The 15,218-nt window shown below is 41.6% G+C and overlaps 1 protein-coding gene across 2 annotated transcripts in view; it reads right to left on the bottom strand.

Annotated features, from left to right (window-relative positions):
* Window positions 1-595: 595 nt before the first annotated feature.
* Window positions 596-15,218, bottom strand: part of CERS6 (ceramide synthase 6) — a 310,243-nt gene continuing 295,620 nt past the window's right edge. Inside the window, exons 9-11 of one of the 2 annotated variants that reach the window (XM_019522753.1) lie at window positions 11,760-11,916; window positions 10,818-10,841; window positions 596-4,395 (exon numbers count right to left, since the gene is read on the bottom strand). In XM_019522753.1, the coding sequence (XP_019378298.1) occupies window positions 4,234-4,395; window positions 10,818-10,841; window positions 11,760-11,916 (343 nt within the window). In that variant the 3' untranslated portion in view covers window positions 596-4,233. The remainder of the gene's footprint in view (window positions 4,396-10,817; window positions 10,842-11,759; window positions 11,917-15,218) is intronic. The other variant, XM_019522754.1, reaches the window with a different exon arrangement.

Raw genomic sequence — 15,218 nt, 5'->3', positions numbered from 1 at the left:
CCAATTTTCTTTGAGAATTACAGGATGTCGCAGTAATGATGTGCGGTTAAGAGAAATGAACAAAACAGGCATTAGACTTCCAACAAGAATATTCTGTATCATTTATTTGCAGTGTCTAACCAGAGACATTGAATTGATTATCAGTGACATTTGGTTGCAGAGCAATCTTTATTTTTTGTCATCGTCTTGTGATCATGGACATATGGTGATTTTCTGTCGCTCATGACAATTCAAATTTAGCACAAGAATTACTTGAAAGTAAGCTAAATATTTGTGCACATGGTTGGGGTGCACACATGCACATGAAAAGGGGTTTTGGCAACAGTACTTATGCTGACTGGTCACAAAGACTGGATACCAGGCTGGAAAATGCATCTCAATGTCTAGAGAAGGAAGCTATGACCCATTCTAGCTGTTAGAAAGATTAAATGAAATAAATCATAGCAAAAAACAAACAAGCAAACAAATCTACATCATGACAATAAGAGAACAACTTGTGTCACTTGTTGGTATTTTTTACCAAGTTTAAGAAGAATTAAAAACCACCCAACCCTCTCTGATTAGATATATTTTTTGCATTCTCTATAACACTTAGTTTTATTTTTTTAAAGAAAACCATGTACTTTCCTGCTTTGCTGCATGTCAATACTGAAAAGAGAGTACATGGAGAGAAGTGAATCTAAGTTTACTTTATAGCAGGGCAGATTAGAAATAGAAGACAATTCTTACTATTTGCTAAAAAGTCTACACATTGCTTTTCATTTATCTACTTACACATCTCACCACTGTCTCCTACTGTACTACAAGAAGGGAGCAGAGAAAATGAATTAGACTAAATTGGAATAAAGCCTACTAGGACACAAAAATCTTGAAAATACTCATTGATTGCAACATACATACTCGCATTTCTGAGCAAACGTAATGGTACTGTGACAGCGATTGACGTACAGAACCTTCCAATCCTTTGCAATTATACTGAGCTGTGTGAACCATTTATAATTCAATTAACTTTATTCACAAAGCATAAGTTTAATTGTATACATGATTGCCTAAAAAATATTTAACAGCCACCAAAAGCATCCCATCCCCACTACAAAGCCTCTAGAGGCATAAACCCGGGTTCCAATAAAAAAGATTTTAAATGTTTGGCACACCAGTGTGCCTCTCAGAAAAGGCTGAACCAAAACTGTTTTGGCTTTTATTGGGTGAAGTAACGACCCAAGTCAAAAAAAGCCTTTGGTTCATTTTGCTCAGGGTGGGAGAAAATTGCTCAATTTTCAGGTCTCTAAAAATACTATGGTTCAGCAGTGAATAGTAAAGTTCTTGATAGTTCTTAATCCCCCATCCCTATTTTTCCAATGGCCCACTCTCAGACTCCCATCTTTCCCCATTTCAAGGTGCACCTTCATTAAAGCCTATTTCATTCTGTTAATAGGACTCAGTATCCAATACCACTAGAGGGGAAGGCAAAGAAGTTGCATGGGTATATCTGAGGTAAAGGCCAGACTGTGATGCCTGCTCTCTGATTACACAGAGAACTCTAATTGTAACTAGTCTGTTCCGGATATTAAGAAGGTATGTACAACGTACACAATTATTTTAAACGAAGACTGCATCCTTAAGATAACATGAAAGCTATTTGCCAGCATTTCGGAACTTGCAGAGGTTTCATCAATTCCCAAAACCTTTTTGGGATACACTAACTTAAACTGTTTCCCTTATACAAAAATAAAAACAACAGAGGAAGCCATCTACTTTGTTGTACATCAGGTTGTCAGTTTTTCTTACTGATCATCTTGTCAGGTAAAATTTCAGGAGGTAAAAATTTAATTCACTGTATCCCAGGAAGATAGTCTTGTTTGAAAATCTCTCCATGTGGTCTCAAAATTGATGATTACAACACTTGCCACTTCAGCCCTCACATACAGGGTATTTTCTTCAGAGACTGCTAGCATTTCTACTTTTATTCTCATGCCTTATTAGCTTCCATTTTTCTTGTGGAGTGGTGGCACTCCTCTGTGAAGTACCACCACTTTGTAGTGGACAGCACCACTAAAGCACCATTCTTCTTCAGGACTTCAGGCACATCTATGCTGCCTCCACACCAAATCAAGGAGTGTCACTGAATCCTGGAAATGAAGTAATGCAGTTTCCTTAGAGTCCAATGCTGAATACCACTCTTAGGCATATTCATTAGCATGTGGTTACATTGCCTCATTTCCAGTCTTTGACATGCATGAAGCTACAGTTAAGTTGACAGGGTTTGCTTCTCAGCTGTGCTCCTGGGGTCAACATGGAGTCAGTATACATGTCCCTTCCCTTTATTTTCTGCACATTTTTGGTTAACATACTAGGGCTCTTGTCCATGATGGCTCCATAGACATTCAAGAACCAGAACAAACACTTGCTGGAACTGGACAAATATCAGTGTCTCACACAAAGTGCCACTGAAGCTTTCTCTAATACAATTCATAAGTAACAAAGCCATTAAAAATACCATAGGGTCTGAAAAACCATCTGTGTTTTGATGCTTGCATAGGTGTGAGGAAACAACCTGTTTGTCTCTCAGTATTCTTGCTGAGGATGCTTTCACTGCTCATATCAACACTTTCCTTTTGCTAGTTCACTCCTCCTCATCTTTTTACAAATGTCTTTGGTCTATAGGCACATTGCTTCCATACACAATACTGCCGAAGAGCAGGTTGCATAGAGTACTGTTTCCCAGAAACCTCTCCTGTTTCTGGCAATGCTGTTGCTAAACAGAGGAGTGAAGTGGTCTTCTTAGCAATACTTCTCTCAAGGTTTTCCTAGAAACTGAGTACGCTCATATAGAAAGAAGAGAAATAGTGTCTTTCAAGTGTTCCTCATATGGGCTCCTTTGGGAGCAGTTTACACCCTACCCATACAACTTAAAATTACACAGGAAAGCCAAATTATCTTACAGCCACTTCTAAGCTTTACTTCTAAGTTTAATACAAATATTCATGAGCCCTGAAAGTCTCCTATGAATTGGTAGGGGAATTTTGCTTATGTTTTCATGTGTTTAAAATAATTTTTTCCTGATAATGCAAAACATGCTGCTTTCCCTCCACAAATGTCTAACAAGAAAGCTGTGATGAGAACAAGATATTGACTGCCTACTGTCTGGTGAAGCAATGAACTTTTGGCTACTGTTTTAAATTGTCACTGCTTCTTCCTTCCAAACTTGCAGAAACAAATACTAAAATTCAAGAGTGAACTCTAGGCTTCACAATGGTTCACCTGAGCAAATATCTCTTGGCATGAAATCTATGTAAGAAGCTGAAATCCATAGAGGTCAGACTTGCAAGGAAGAACTAATCTGCAAGTCTGTGTTTTGTCATACATAGCTATTGACAAATGTATTTTGGGCATTTGCAGAAGTAATCAAGTTACTCAAATGCAATTAACCACTGGTTCTGAATTTGGTACCATACTAAAATAATATCCTGCAATTATCATGGATTTGTTTGAATTATAACCGAAAAGGAGCAACTGGGGCAGCAGCCTCAGGTACTGCCTTTGGGGAAGTGCAAAAATAGCCCTCGCCACCACCACAGTGCTTGCAGCTGTTGATGCTGCCCCATAAGCAGCCGTGATACTCCTCTGTGAATTATGGATTAAGCATTACAGACTACTTGAAAAACCCCCCCATAGTTTTAAAACTTTGTTGGGAAAATGGCCATTGGGATGTTATGGGCAATTTCAAAACCAGCACTTAAAAACCCAAAGAGCAAAAGATTTGAAGAACTAGAATTCGTAAAGCTGTGCCATATGTTACTGGGAGGTGACAAATCGAGCAGACTACTACTCATAGGAGACTAAGGAAGAACAATAGGAGTGGACAGAAGAGATCTTGGCATATTGATCTCCACCACCAAAAATCCAAAAAGCAGGAATGCGGAAATTCCCTTTTGTCCATAAGTCCCAAAAACATATACAAAATAAATAATATTCAAAGACAGTACAAATGAAAATACTGCTCCCTTTGTGCCAATTACATATACATACAGCATGCCTACATATATAGAATGGGGTGTTGTCTTCATTCACAAACAGGAAATATGGCAGTGCACTATCAGAATGCTTTGATACTCCTAAGTTTTTTTTTTTTTCTGATGCTGAGATATATGAAGAAAATGCATTTACAACTTATTATTTACTTCCAGTAGCAAACAGTTCACGTTGTTTATGTATCAGGATTAAATGCAAGGATTAATGTTCCTCTGAACAAGTGCCACCGGTAAGATACCCATTTGTCCCGTTGGTGCCACCGGTCCCATTTGTGGCAGTAAGGCTCTGTGGGGTCTTTGAACGAGGTACTGAATCTTCCTCATCTGAACTTGACTCAACATCACTTCGTTCATCCTTTACTACCTGCAGAATGTGTGAGAAGAAGCATGCTGTTGATATGACAAAGTAAAGAAAAAACTTGTGTGACCTGATGAAGAACACCTTGCATTCTAAAGTTTGTCTAACTTTATCCAAACTATACAGTTGGTCCAATAAAAGATATTACCCATGAAAATCCTGCAGCTTGAAAAAACCTTCAGTTGTTCAAACCAATATCAGAGAAGTTAGAGACTGTTGAAACTGAACTGTACAATGGGCCCCAGTCTACCATGTGTTTCTGCAGTTACTTGTTTAGATGCATTTCAAACACCGATAACTGTCTATGCAGGTAACACATTACCCGCATGAAAGTCTGAACCTAGTCTGACACACAGGTGCTCATTTTGAAAGTGAGTGCGCAGGTATTTGTGTACAGACTGAAGGAAAAATCAGAGCCTTTTGGTCAATCCAATCTATCTCCCTGCTAATGCTCCCCTGTCCCCTGAAAAACATTTTCTAATGCTTTGTCCAGTCTTAAGTCATATGTCCCTCATGAAGTAATTCCTATTGGTTTTCCTGAGAGACTTTTCCACAACCTAGTTGGCTTAAGACTTATAAAGATGAATTGAATATTTATCTTAAAATTTTGCTTTTTAAGTAGGCTGTTCGCTTCAGTGAATAGAAGCAGTCTATCCACAGCTGGGCATGGTTCACAGCTCTCTTACAATCCCTCAGTATCCTACCTATAAAATAGAGAAATTATTCTTTCTTTTGCAAAGCTCTTTGAGGTTGATAGGTAATATCGTGATATTCAAGAACTGGGCATTATTATTAGTTCTAGGTTTATCTCCTAGTAATCCCTTCAGAAGTTCCTCTCTCACTCTCCCCTCCTACATATGCTACTCAAATGGATTGATCCATTGTGAAATGTGGTGGTGATAAGAAAGAAGACAAACTAAAATACAGCACTGTAAATGACAAATTACTAGATGCCTTCCCTGCTTTGTTCCAGGACAGGAAGAAAGGCAGAGCCAGCATATAAAAAGCAGTCAAAGTGCATGAAGCAGAATCAGGATGCACTAATGGGAAGAGAGCTAGAATCCAACAGTGATTTTCCTTCTGTTTGTTTCCATTCTCTGGCTGTCTCACAGAACTAGAAATACTGGCATGCAAATTCATTCACAATGATAAAGTCAATTGTAGGGGATAACCCCCCCCCAAAAGTGTGTTCTGTAAAACATTTAAAGAGTCCTAGGGTGGGAAACTCAACTGTACATGCTTAATTCCTATGGAGATTATTTTATATTTTAGAAGCAGCCCTAAGGATCTGTCCCAAGTGTCCCCTCTTAACTGTCTCAGTACAACCACCATCCTCACAATCAAGGAGGTTTCTTAACTGGAGAAGAACAACACAATATATATTGGAGTTCCAAAGTAAATGATAATAAGAATAGTTCCCTTTTGCCAGTGTCTAGCAGTGCTGTAGTTCTGATGCTAAGGACACTGGACTTTTGCTGTCATCAGAATTTTAATTCTCTATTTTAGCAGTTTCAGTTAAAAAATGTATTACAGGCAGTTTCATCCACAGGGGTGTTTATGGTTGAAGCACTTACAAAAAGTCACTATACTCTCTCACAATACAACATGCCCACAAATAAGAGGGGCACCTTGTTTTTGGAAGGCAGAATATTTTTTTAAAAACATGCGTATGCCAGCTGCCTCACCCAGACTGTCTCCAGGAATGCCGCATTTCCTGGCACAAACTATGAAACAAGGTTTCCAGAAGGACTTACCTCTATGTCACACAAGGTTAGGCCTCAGATCCTTGCAAGGACAGTGGCAAGATTGTTAGTGCTTTACTACAGGTAACTCTTTAGGTAAGTTCCTGTAAATAAAGTGTTTCCACATTGCAAGTCTTATTAAGATACTACCAGCAGCAAACTTCCTGCTTCAGGTACATGAGATCTAATAGCTTGCTTATGACAGTGGTGTGCAGCCTTTTCACCCTGTAGACCTGATGGGCAGTGCCAGGTCTGTAGGCAGGCCAGATCAGCCAGCGGGCTCAATCTGGTATGCGGAGTCAGTGCCAGTACCCAGAGGGGGTGGGGAAGAAGAAGAAGGGTGTGCGAAGCCTGACTGGATCTGTCTACCTGGGGTGGGGGCAGGGAGTGGGCCAGTCCCAATCTGGACCCATGGGGGGACAGAAGGGGGTAGAGGCAGAGCAGCCCCAGTCTGAACGTACAGGGAAGAGTGGGCAGAGTGGCAGTGGCTCTGATTCAGACATGAGGCAGCAGGGAGGAGGAGCCTGGCCCAGATCTAGGTGTACAGGTGGGAGTGGAGGGTGGAAGGTAGGAGCATTCTGCCTCTAATCTGGACATGCAGGATGTGTGGGAGAATGGGAAGTAACCCGGCCTGATCCAGATGTGTAGGGGGTGGATCTCACTGTGCAGGGGGTGGATCCCCTGATCCCACTGTGTGGCAATGGCCCAAGCGAGGCTGGGAGCAGCTTCCAATGCTCCCACAGTGCCAAATATTCCAACTTTTGGGGATCCTGATTAGCCAGATACAATGGCTCCAAGGGCGCACGGGTTGATGGTTTGGGCACCTTGGCTTATGATATACAAGAGCTGGCAAGTCAGTCAGCAAAGCTGGCAAGTCAGCAATACTGAAGTCCTCGACTTCAGGAAAGCTGACTTTGACAAGCTCAGAAGGCTTGTTGTTGAGGCCCTAAGGGATTATGACTTGACTGGAAGAGTCCAAGAGGAGTGGTTGCTCCTCAAGGGAGTGATCCTGACAGCACAAGGGATGGTCATCCCATCTCGGAGAAAGGGCAGCAAAAGGGCATAGCAACCCCTTTGGCTCACCAGGGAACTCAAGGACCTCCTACACCTCAAAAGAGAGACTTATAAAGGATGGAAATCTGGAAGTACAACCAAGGAGGAGTACTCAGTACTGGTCCGTACCTGCAGGGAGCTGATCAGGAAAGCCAAGGCTGCAACCGAGCTCCATCTGGCTTCACATATCAAGGATAACAAAAAGTCCTTTTTCAGATATGTAGGGAGTCGGAAAAAAAGCAAGGGTAACATTGGAACCCTGCTGAACCAAACGGGACAGCTGATAACTGACACCCAGGAAAAGGCCAACCTGCTTAACGAGTACTTCATGGTGGTCTTTAATCAATCCAATGGGACCGCCCTGCTTAGCAAGACACAGGATGGCCAGGGTGAGGGTGTATTTATAACCAGCATCAGTGTTGATCTAGTAAAGGATCACCTTGAGAGGCTGGATACCTTCAAGTCAGCTGGGCGTGACAGATTACACCCTTGGGTACTCAAGGAGCTGGCAGGTGTCATAACCCAACCATTGGCAAAAATCTTCAAAAATTCGTGGCACTCAGGTGAAGTACCAGAAGACTGGAAGAAGGCCAATGCGGTACCCATCTTCAAGAAAGGGTGGAAAGCAGATCCCAGGAATTACAAGCCAAACCCTGGTAAGATTCTCGAGAAATTATCAAGGATACCCTTCTGGACAAGCTGGCTGAGGGCAGTATCCTGAGGGATAGCCAGCACGGGTTTGTTGCGGGTAGGTCTTGCCTGACCAATCTCATGGCCTTCTATGGCCAGGTGATGTATCACCTGGACAAGGGAGAAGAGATTGATGTCATATACTGGGACTTTAAAAAAAGCCTTTGATCTGGTGTCCCATGACCTCATGGAAGAATTGGGCAACTGTGGCCTCGGCTACACTAGTCTGATGTCTGGGAAACTGGCTCCAAGGTTGGACCCACAGAGTAGTGGCCAATGGCAGTGAGTTATTATGGTGCTCCATAACCAGTCCCCCAAGGCTCTGTCTTTGGACCAGTTCTCTTCAACATCTTTATCAATGATGTGGACATTGGTGACAGAAGCGCACTGGCTAAGTTTGTCGATGACACTAAACTTTGGGGCACAGTGTCCACACCTGAGGACAGGCTAGTGATCCAGGCTCACTTGGATAAGCTTAGTAAGTGGGTAGACACAAACCTGATGACGTTCAATACTGATAAATGCAAGGTACTCCACCTCGGGGAAAAAAACCTCGCAGCATGCTTATAGGCTTGGCAGTGCTACACTTGCTAGCACCATTGCAGAAAGAGACTTGGGGGTCATGACTGACCACAAGATGAACATGAGCCACCAATGCAATGTCGAAGCTGGTAAAGCAAACAAACCCCTGGCTTGCATCTATACATGCTTCTTAAGTAAATCTCAGAATATCATCCTTCTGCTGTACTTGGCCTTGGTGAGGCTGCAGCTGGAGTACTGCATCCAATTCTGGGCTCCACAATTCAAAAAGGATGTCGAGAAGCTTGAGAAAGTCCAGAGGACAGCCACACACATGATCAGAGGGCAAGAGAATAGACCCTATGAGAAGACGCTGAGAGCCATGGGACTCTTCAGTCCGGAAAAGCGCAGGCTCAGGGGGGATCTGGTGGCTGCCTATAAGTACATCAGGATCTGGGAGAACGTCTGTTCACTAGAGTGCCCCAAGGAAAAACAAGGACCAATGGTCATAAACTCCTACAAGACCATTTTAGGCTGGACATAAGAAAACATTTTTTTATTGTCCAAGCCCCCAAGACCTGGAATAGACCAGAAGTGGTGCAGGCACCTACTCTGGACTTATTCAAAAAATGCTTGGATGCTTATCTTGCTGGGGTCCTTTGACCCTAGCTGACTTCCTGTCCTTGAGGCAGGGGGCTGGACTTGATTATCTTTGAGGTCTCTTCCAGCCCTAACGTCTATGAAATCTATGAAGAGATCAGACTAGACCAGTGGTGCTCAGCCTTTGCAGCATGTGGGCTGGATGAGTGGGGTGCAGCCAGTCCACCAAACCAAATCCAGGGCTGCAGACTGATTCCGTGCACTACATCTGGGGCTGCGCATTAGGTTAGACCCTGTGCACTGAGGCTTGCCATGAGCTGGCCCCATGTACTAGCTCAATCTGGCATTCAGGACCATGTCATTTAGCCCTTGAATCCAAAAATGTAGTGGCAAGGGAGTGGTGGCAGTATTAATTGCCACAGGGTTCCAGGGCTGTTGCAATTAACACTGCCACCAAATTCCTGGATTCATGGGGAGCCCCACAGGCTGAATAACTCTGCTCTAGTCTGTTGGCTATACTTTGAACACCAGTGGGCTAGACAATCTAATGCTCTCTTCTGGCCTAAAGTTCTCTGAATCTGTGAGCTTTTAGGGCTAAGGTTCTAAGTCAACATCAGTAATTGTCACTCCCCTGAAACTATTAAGCAAAAATCAAGATTCTAAATTGCCCTCCCCAGTGTTAATGATAGGATATGGTGCTATTAATTGAAAATGGTATATGGCATTTGATTGTTCAGACTTCACATATATGCGTACCACCTAATTGTTCTATGTCAAGCTCTGTGCATCCTAAAAAAATGACTCCAGGAGTCATTTATACGACAAAGACAGCAAACTATTTTTATACAACAAAATGTGTGTTAAATTCAGCTCAGGGCATTCCAATCCCTTTATCATCTTTGTATTTTGCCTCTGACTCCATGAGAGATTTATCCAGTACCAATTAAAGTGGTACTATCACCTCCTGTATCTTGCATACAAAACTTCTGTTGATGCAGCTCCAAATTGCATTTGCTGCTTTTGAGGCCGTAGAACTGTTGTCTCATGTTGGGTTTATCACCCTTCTTGGCAGTGCCACTGGCAGCCAGTAAATCCTGTTCTGTATTTGTGCATTTGGTTTTTCCTCTTTCGCTTTGTTTTTGTTGAATTTCATTCTGTGGTCTGTAGCTCAGTTCTCTAATTTATCACGACTCTATTGAATTTGAATCCCATCCTCCAAAATGGTTGTAAGCCCTCCCAGCCTTTTTTGCTATCTGGAAACTTGCTCAGGAAGCACTGTATTCCTTTGTTAGTCAGTGTTCTGCACAAACCCAGAATTGAAAACAGGTTTTTCTAAACATTTAGGGCATTTTTACATGTGCAGTGGGATGTGGCACCCGGTGCTTTAATTAGTGAGCTGTGCTAATTAAAAGCACCCATGTGTCACATGTATCAACATCCCTACATGTCCCTGCACTGAAAAAATGGAGGCAGAGTGGTTTGAACTAAAGCTCATTGAACGTGTTTTATTTCAAAGTGCTCCACCGCCATTTTTTCAGTGTGGAGATGCGCAAGGACACTGATGCATATAACATGGAAGGCTGCTAGAGTATGTCAATTTCCATGCTCCAGAAGACTCAATTAATCGATTAATCGAGTCTGCTCCAATGCGCTGGATTCCCAGTGCGTCGGAGCAGGTTCCACACGTGTGTATAGGAGCCCTTAGAGCCTAAGCAATAAGCAGGAGTAGCAAGAAGAAACAAGGAGGAAGGACACAGGAAACAATAGAAGAACATAGATTTGCACAGCATGAGTCTTTTGCAAAGCATATCCAGAGAAACTTACATGCAAAGGGTTCCACTTCCCAGCCTTCCAGGACAGCACAAGGGAAATGATAAGGAAGCAGAATAAGAAAGAATCACAGGAATGATGTTGTGAAGTCACTGCTTTAATTTAAAAGAAGATGGCTAAGGCTCAGAATTCCTAAAGCAGAGGTGACTCAAATGTGGACCTCAGGCAAAGCAGAGACCATGACTGCACTCATCTTTAATAGCTGACTCCAGACTCAATCCAGCAAAGTGCAGAGCATGATCTTGTTAAGAAATTTAGCAGTGAAAAGAAAAAAAATCAAAACAAAACAATTACATTTATTTTCAGTGGGCCTACTCACATGCTTAAAGTACTCAAGTGATTTGCTACATTGGAGCATAGCAAGACTGAGCCCACAGACTATGTATTTCAGCATTCTGATCTTGTTATCTGTTGGACTCCTGAGACATGCCAATACGGACATGTATTGTGTCCAAATGCATCTGTTAGTAGACTTAAGAAATTCAGCCCACAGCTTTGCCATTAATCAAGAGCAAATGGTCACAGGTTTCTGTTGATGTTATTGCTGTTGTCACTTTGGAGGTAAATACTACTCTATGAAGCATTTTAGAACAGGAAGAAAAACAGCTGGCAGAATGAAGAACAGCTATTTACATGGCTCTTACAGGATACAACATACCTGTTCTTAAAAAAAGAAAGCATGGATCACAATGTAATCAGTCCTTAAAAATAAGGCAAAATGTTCAGTCACATACCTAATATTTTGGTTATAAAGTACACAGAGCTAATTACTGTTCTAAGAAGGAAGAAAAAAGAGTATTACAGTACAGTGCTTGGTCCTCAAGTCTGTAGTGTGTGTCAGAAGAACAAAAAAAGTAAGTGTGATGTACTCATTTTGAAAACATTTAAAATCGAAACATTTACTATGAGATGTCACACAACACTGTATTCCCTTACCTTGCCTTTTGCAATCACTTTATAGGCTGCCTTTAAAATTAGATAAGACCACAAGCAGTGCAGAATTTGAAGAATCAGGAGCATTATGTTCAAGATCCACATGGCTGGAAAATTGCCCAGAGCTTCATACATTTCAAAGAGTGTTGTGTTTAATACCCTAAAGGAGAGAGGGATAGAAAAATAATTACATCTTGTTTTTAAAGGAGCCTTTTTAAAATCAAGCAGACAACTATCTGAGTACATGATATTCATGTATACATATATTCAGTTTTCAGACTGATACTGTTTAAAAGTGAACTGTATTGGAAATGGAATGACAAAGTATTTCCCTTTACATCTTCAGAGGTAAACATCATCAATACATCACCTTCACTATCTACCTGTATTTACTCAAATCCAAGTTGAGCTTTTTCCTCATTCAGCATGGGGGGAAGAAACCCTCATTTTTTATTTGAGTATTGGCTGGGAACAGGCAGATGCTGTGGCTTTGACTCTGGCCCTGACACTGACCTGAGCCTAGGGTAGCTGATGTCTAACCCGGGCCAGGGCCAAGGTGGCTTGTGTGGTGGGGGAGGAGGCATGCAGCAGGGGGAGTACCGGAGATATAGTACATAGTGCAGCGTTGGAGGACAGTGGCACCGGGGAGACCATGCAGTGTCAGGGGAGCTGCTCTGGTCCTAGCTGTGGTGTCAACCCAGGTCCAGGGCCAGTCTCAGTCACACCCACTGCATAGCGTAAGCATTCACGGGAACTAAAGGCGGGGGCGGGGCAGGGGCGGGGCAGGGAGCAAGTGGCTAGGGAGACAGGCAAGGGTCAGGCCACCTGCCCCACCCCCAATAGTTGCTTTCCCTGTCACAGCAGTGGGAGAAATGAAGACAACCCTCCAGTAATTAGATTCTATACAAGGTAAATTATAACGAATATATAATTTTCAATGTATAGAACTGAAAATGAATATTCAGTTCATATTAAATTCAAAGTTGTCATGGATTTAGGTAAATACAATAACTTCTATCGTTAATCATATGAAGAAAGGAACAATTCCTGATGCATGGTCTCTTCCTTTTTGAACCTGGTAAGTACTTGGAAGTGGGTTCATCTACTCTTGCCTGGACATTCCTGAAGGAAAGCTGTTTTCCATTCTCAAGATTATTCCCTAGCTTCTTTCTTCTCTTTTCTTTTCCCCATCCATCATAGGGAAACAATCAAATTAAGGAAGAGAAGCTTCTCAATCCTATTTAATCATATTCCTCTGTAATGGAGGGTCCCTAAAATCAGATTATATTTGAATACAACACAATGTTGTGATCATTCCACTCATCTTGTTGTTTTAATAGCATTTCTAATGGCATTTTTTACCTTCTCTCTGAAGGGGAATTGTTTAATTATAGTGAAAAAGTACACAACAGAATAACCCATATGTTGTGTAAAACACTTCATAATGAACATGAAATTATCTGGCATTTGAAAATGTAACGTGATTTACTAAATCACAAATTCATTAATGCAGCAATTTGTCAGTACTATTGACAGCTTTAGCAATGGTTTTACTGTTTTGATATCAATAAAGCCTAGGTCGATATTTTCTTGATCTCCGCATGCAATCACAAACTGACCAAATTACATGAGACTTCAGCAGTTATGATATATGGAACAATTACATCTATCTGATAGGACTCAATGTGCAATAGGGTTTATTTTCTAAGCATTAAGGGCTAAATCCACCAACTTTGCTCATTGCTGCAATGACTAACTCTGACATATGCCATCCAGTGGAATTCCTCAGCCCTCAGTTAGGTGCACAGACACAAACATATAAGACAGATTAGCCCTACCTTACAAAACAAGATGTTGGTGCCAATTGTCTACTTTTCTATGCAAAAAACCTGTAGAGTACAGTACATACCTAGGATGTGGGAGATCCAGGTTCAAATCTCTCCTTGCCCCTGAATTTAGAACAAGAATTTGAATCCAGATCTCCCAGCTCTCTGGAGAGTGCCATAACCATTGGGCTGCTGGGTATTCTGAAGTGGTCTCTTCTAATATTTCTTCATAAAACTTAAGTTCATCACGCAATTAAAGGGCTTAAACCTCTCTCCCCCATATCTCACATATTCCTGGCTGTTTTCTGTCCAAGTAGGCTGTTTTCTGTCAGTCCAGTAGGCATGTTATGAGAATGCTTCATGATTTGGCCATAAAGGGGATACAGGCAGGGGAACACCTTACTTGAGAATCCTGCAAAGGGTAGGAGTTCAACTGCTCAGTGGCTTCAGGATTTGGGTGGTTGTATACATATCCAGTGACAGATATGTAGGCATTTAGGGAATTTTACTGATGGAAACTTAAGCATGTAAGGACTTTAGACAGCTCCAAGATTAGAAAGCAGCTGACCTGTATTTTTGAGATGTTAAATTGATTTTGGCAGCAATAGTAGCTGTTGATCATCTAAGTCCCTTTGTAACCTTAGTGTTAACTCTACTATACATACTCAAAAATGAAGTCCATGGATGATTTAAACTTGTGGTGAAGTTTAAACCTAAAGTAACAAGATCCTGGCCAATAACAATAGAGGAAACAGCTTCTGGCAACACAGATAGTTCCCTCTGAATATATGACACCAAAATTGAGAAAATTAAGAAGTGGGGATGATCAACAATTGGGGAACAAGAATTTGTGCCAGTGCTTGCACCCTTTGCCACAGGTGATATTGTAAGGCTACAAACAGATGTCATACTTGTCCCAGGATAAACAATTTTATCCCAGGACAAAGTGCAGTTGTTCAGACATCCATGTCCATTGTCCCACGATAAATCCTAAAGAAGTACTAACAATTTAACCCATGACAGCACAAATGCATTTGAATGGTTATCCCAGGGTTGCATCATTGAGTTAATGACAGAAAAATGGCAGTGTATTCAGCTGTTCACTAAACCCTTATTAGAAGGGTGATGTGTGTACACACCTATTCCAGGATATTTCTGTTCCAAGACAAAGGTACACTGGTCCAGAGGCCAATGCAACACCTATTCCTAGCCTAAGAATAAAAAAAATCACTGCATTTGTCTTTTTAAAGCAACTATTACTACATTACCACTAGATGGCACATTTAATTAAGCTAACAACTGTGCAGCTTTCAATCTGCTCTGGTTATAATATGTTTGTAATAAAAAAATTTAGGACTGTAGATGTAGGACTACAGGACTTTAGAATCATTCATATTTTATTCTCCTGGACTGAACCACCAGTTGGGTGTGAACTGTGACAAATTTATACACTCCAAGAATTCATTTTAGCTGGTGACCAACCTCAGCAATATTCTTTCCAGTTGTTGGTTGGATAGCAGGGCTGTGCAAAGCTTTGGTTGCTGATTAGATTCAGTGGACATTTGGCCTGATTTGGCGGCCAAATCTCCGAATCTGAATTTCATAGATTTCATAGATATTAGGGCTGGAAGGGACC

The sequence above is a fragment of the Gavialis gangeticus genome, unplaced genomic scaffold (genome assembly GCF_001723915.1).
Source record: "Gavialis gangeticus isolate Ggan-Ray unplaced genomic scaffold, GavGan_comp1, whole genome shotgun sequence".
NCBI lineage: Eukaryota > Metazoa > Chordata > Crocodylia > Gavialidae > Gavialis > Gavialis gangeticus.
Note: the sequence above shows the minus strand (reverse complement) of the source record. Positions and strands in the feature narration are given on the sequence as shown.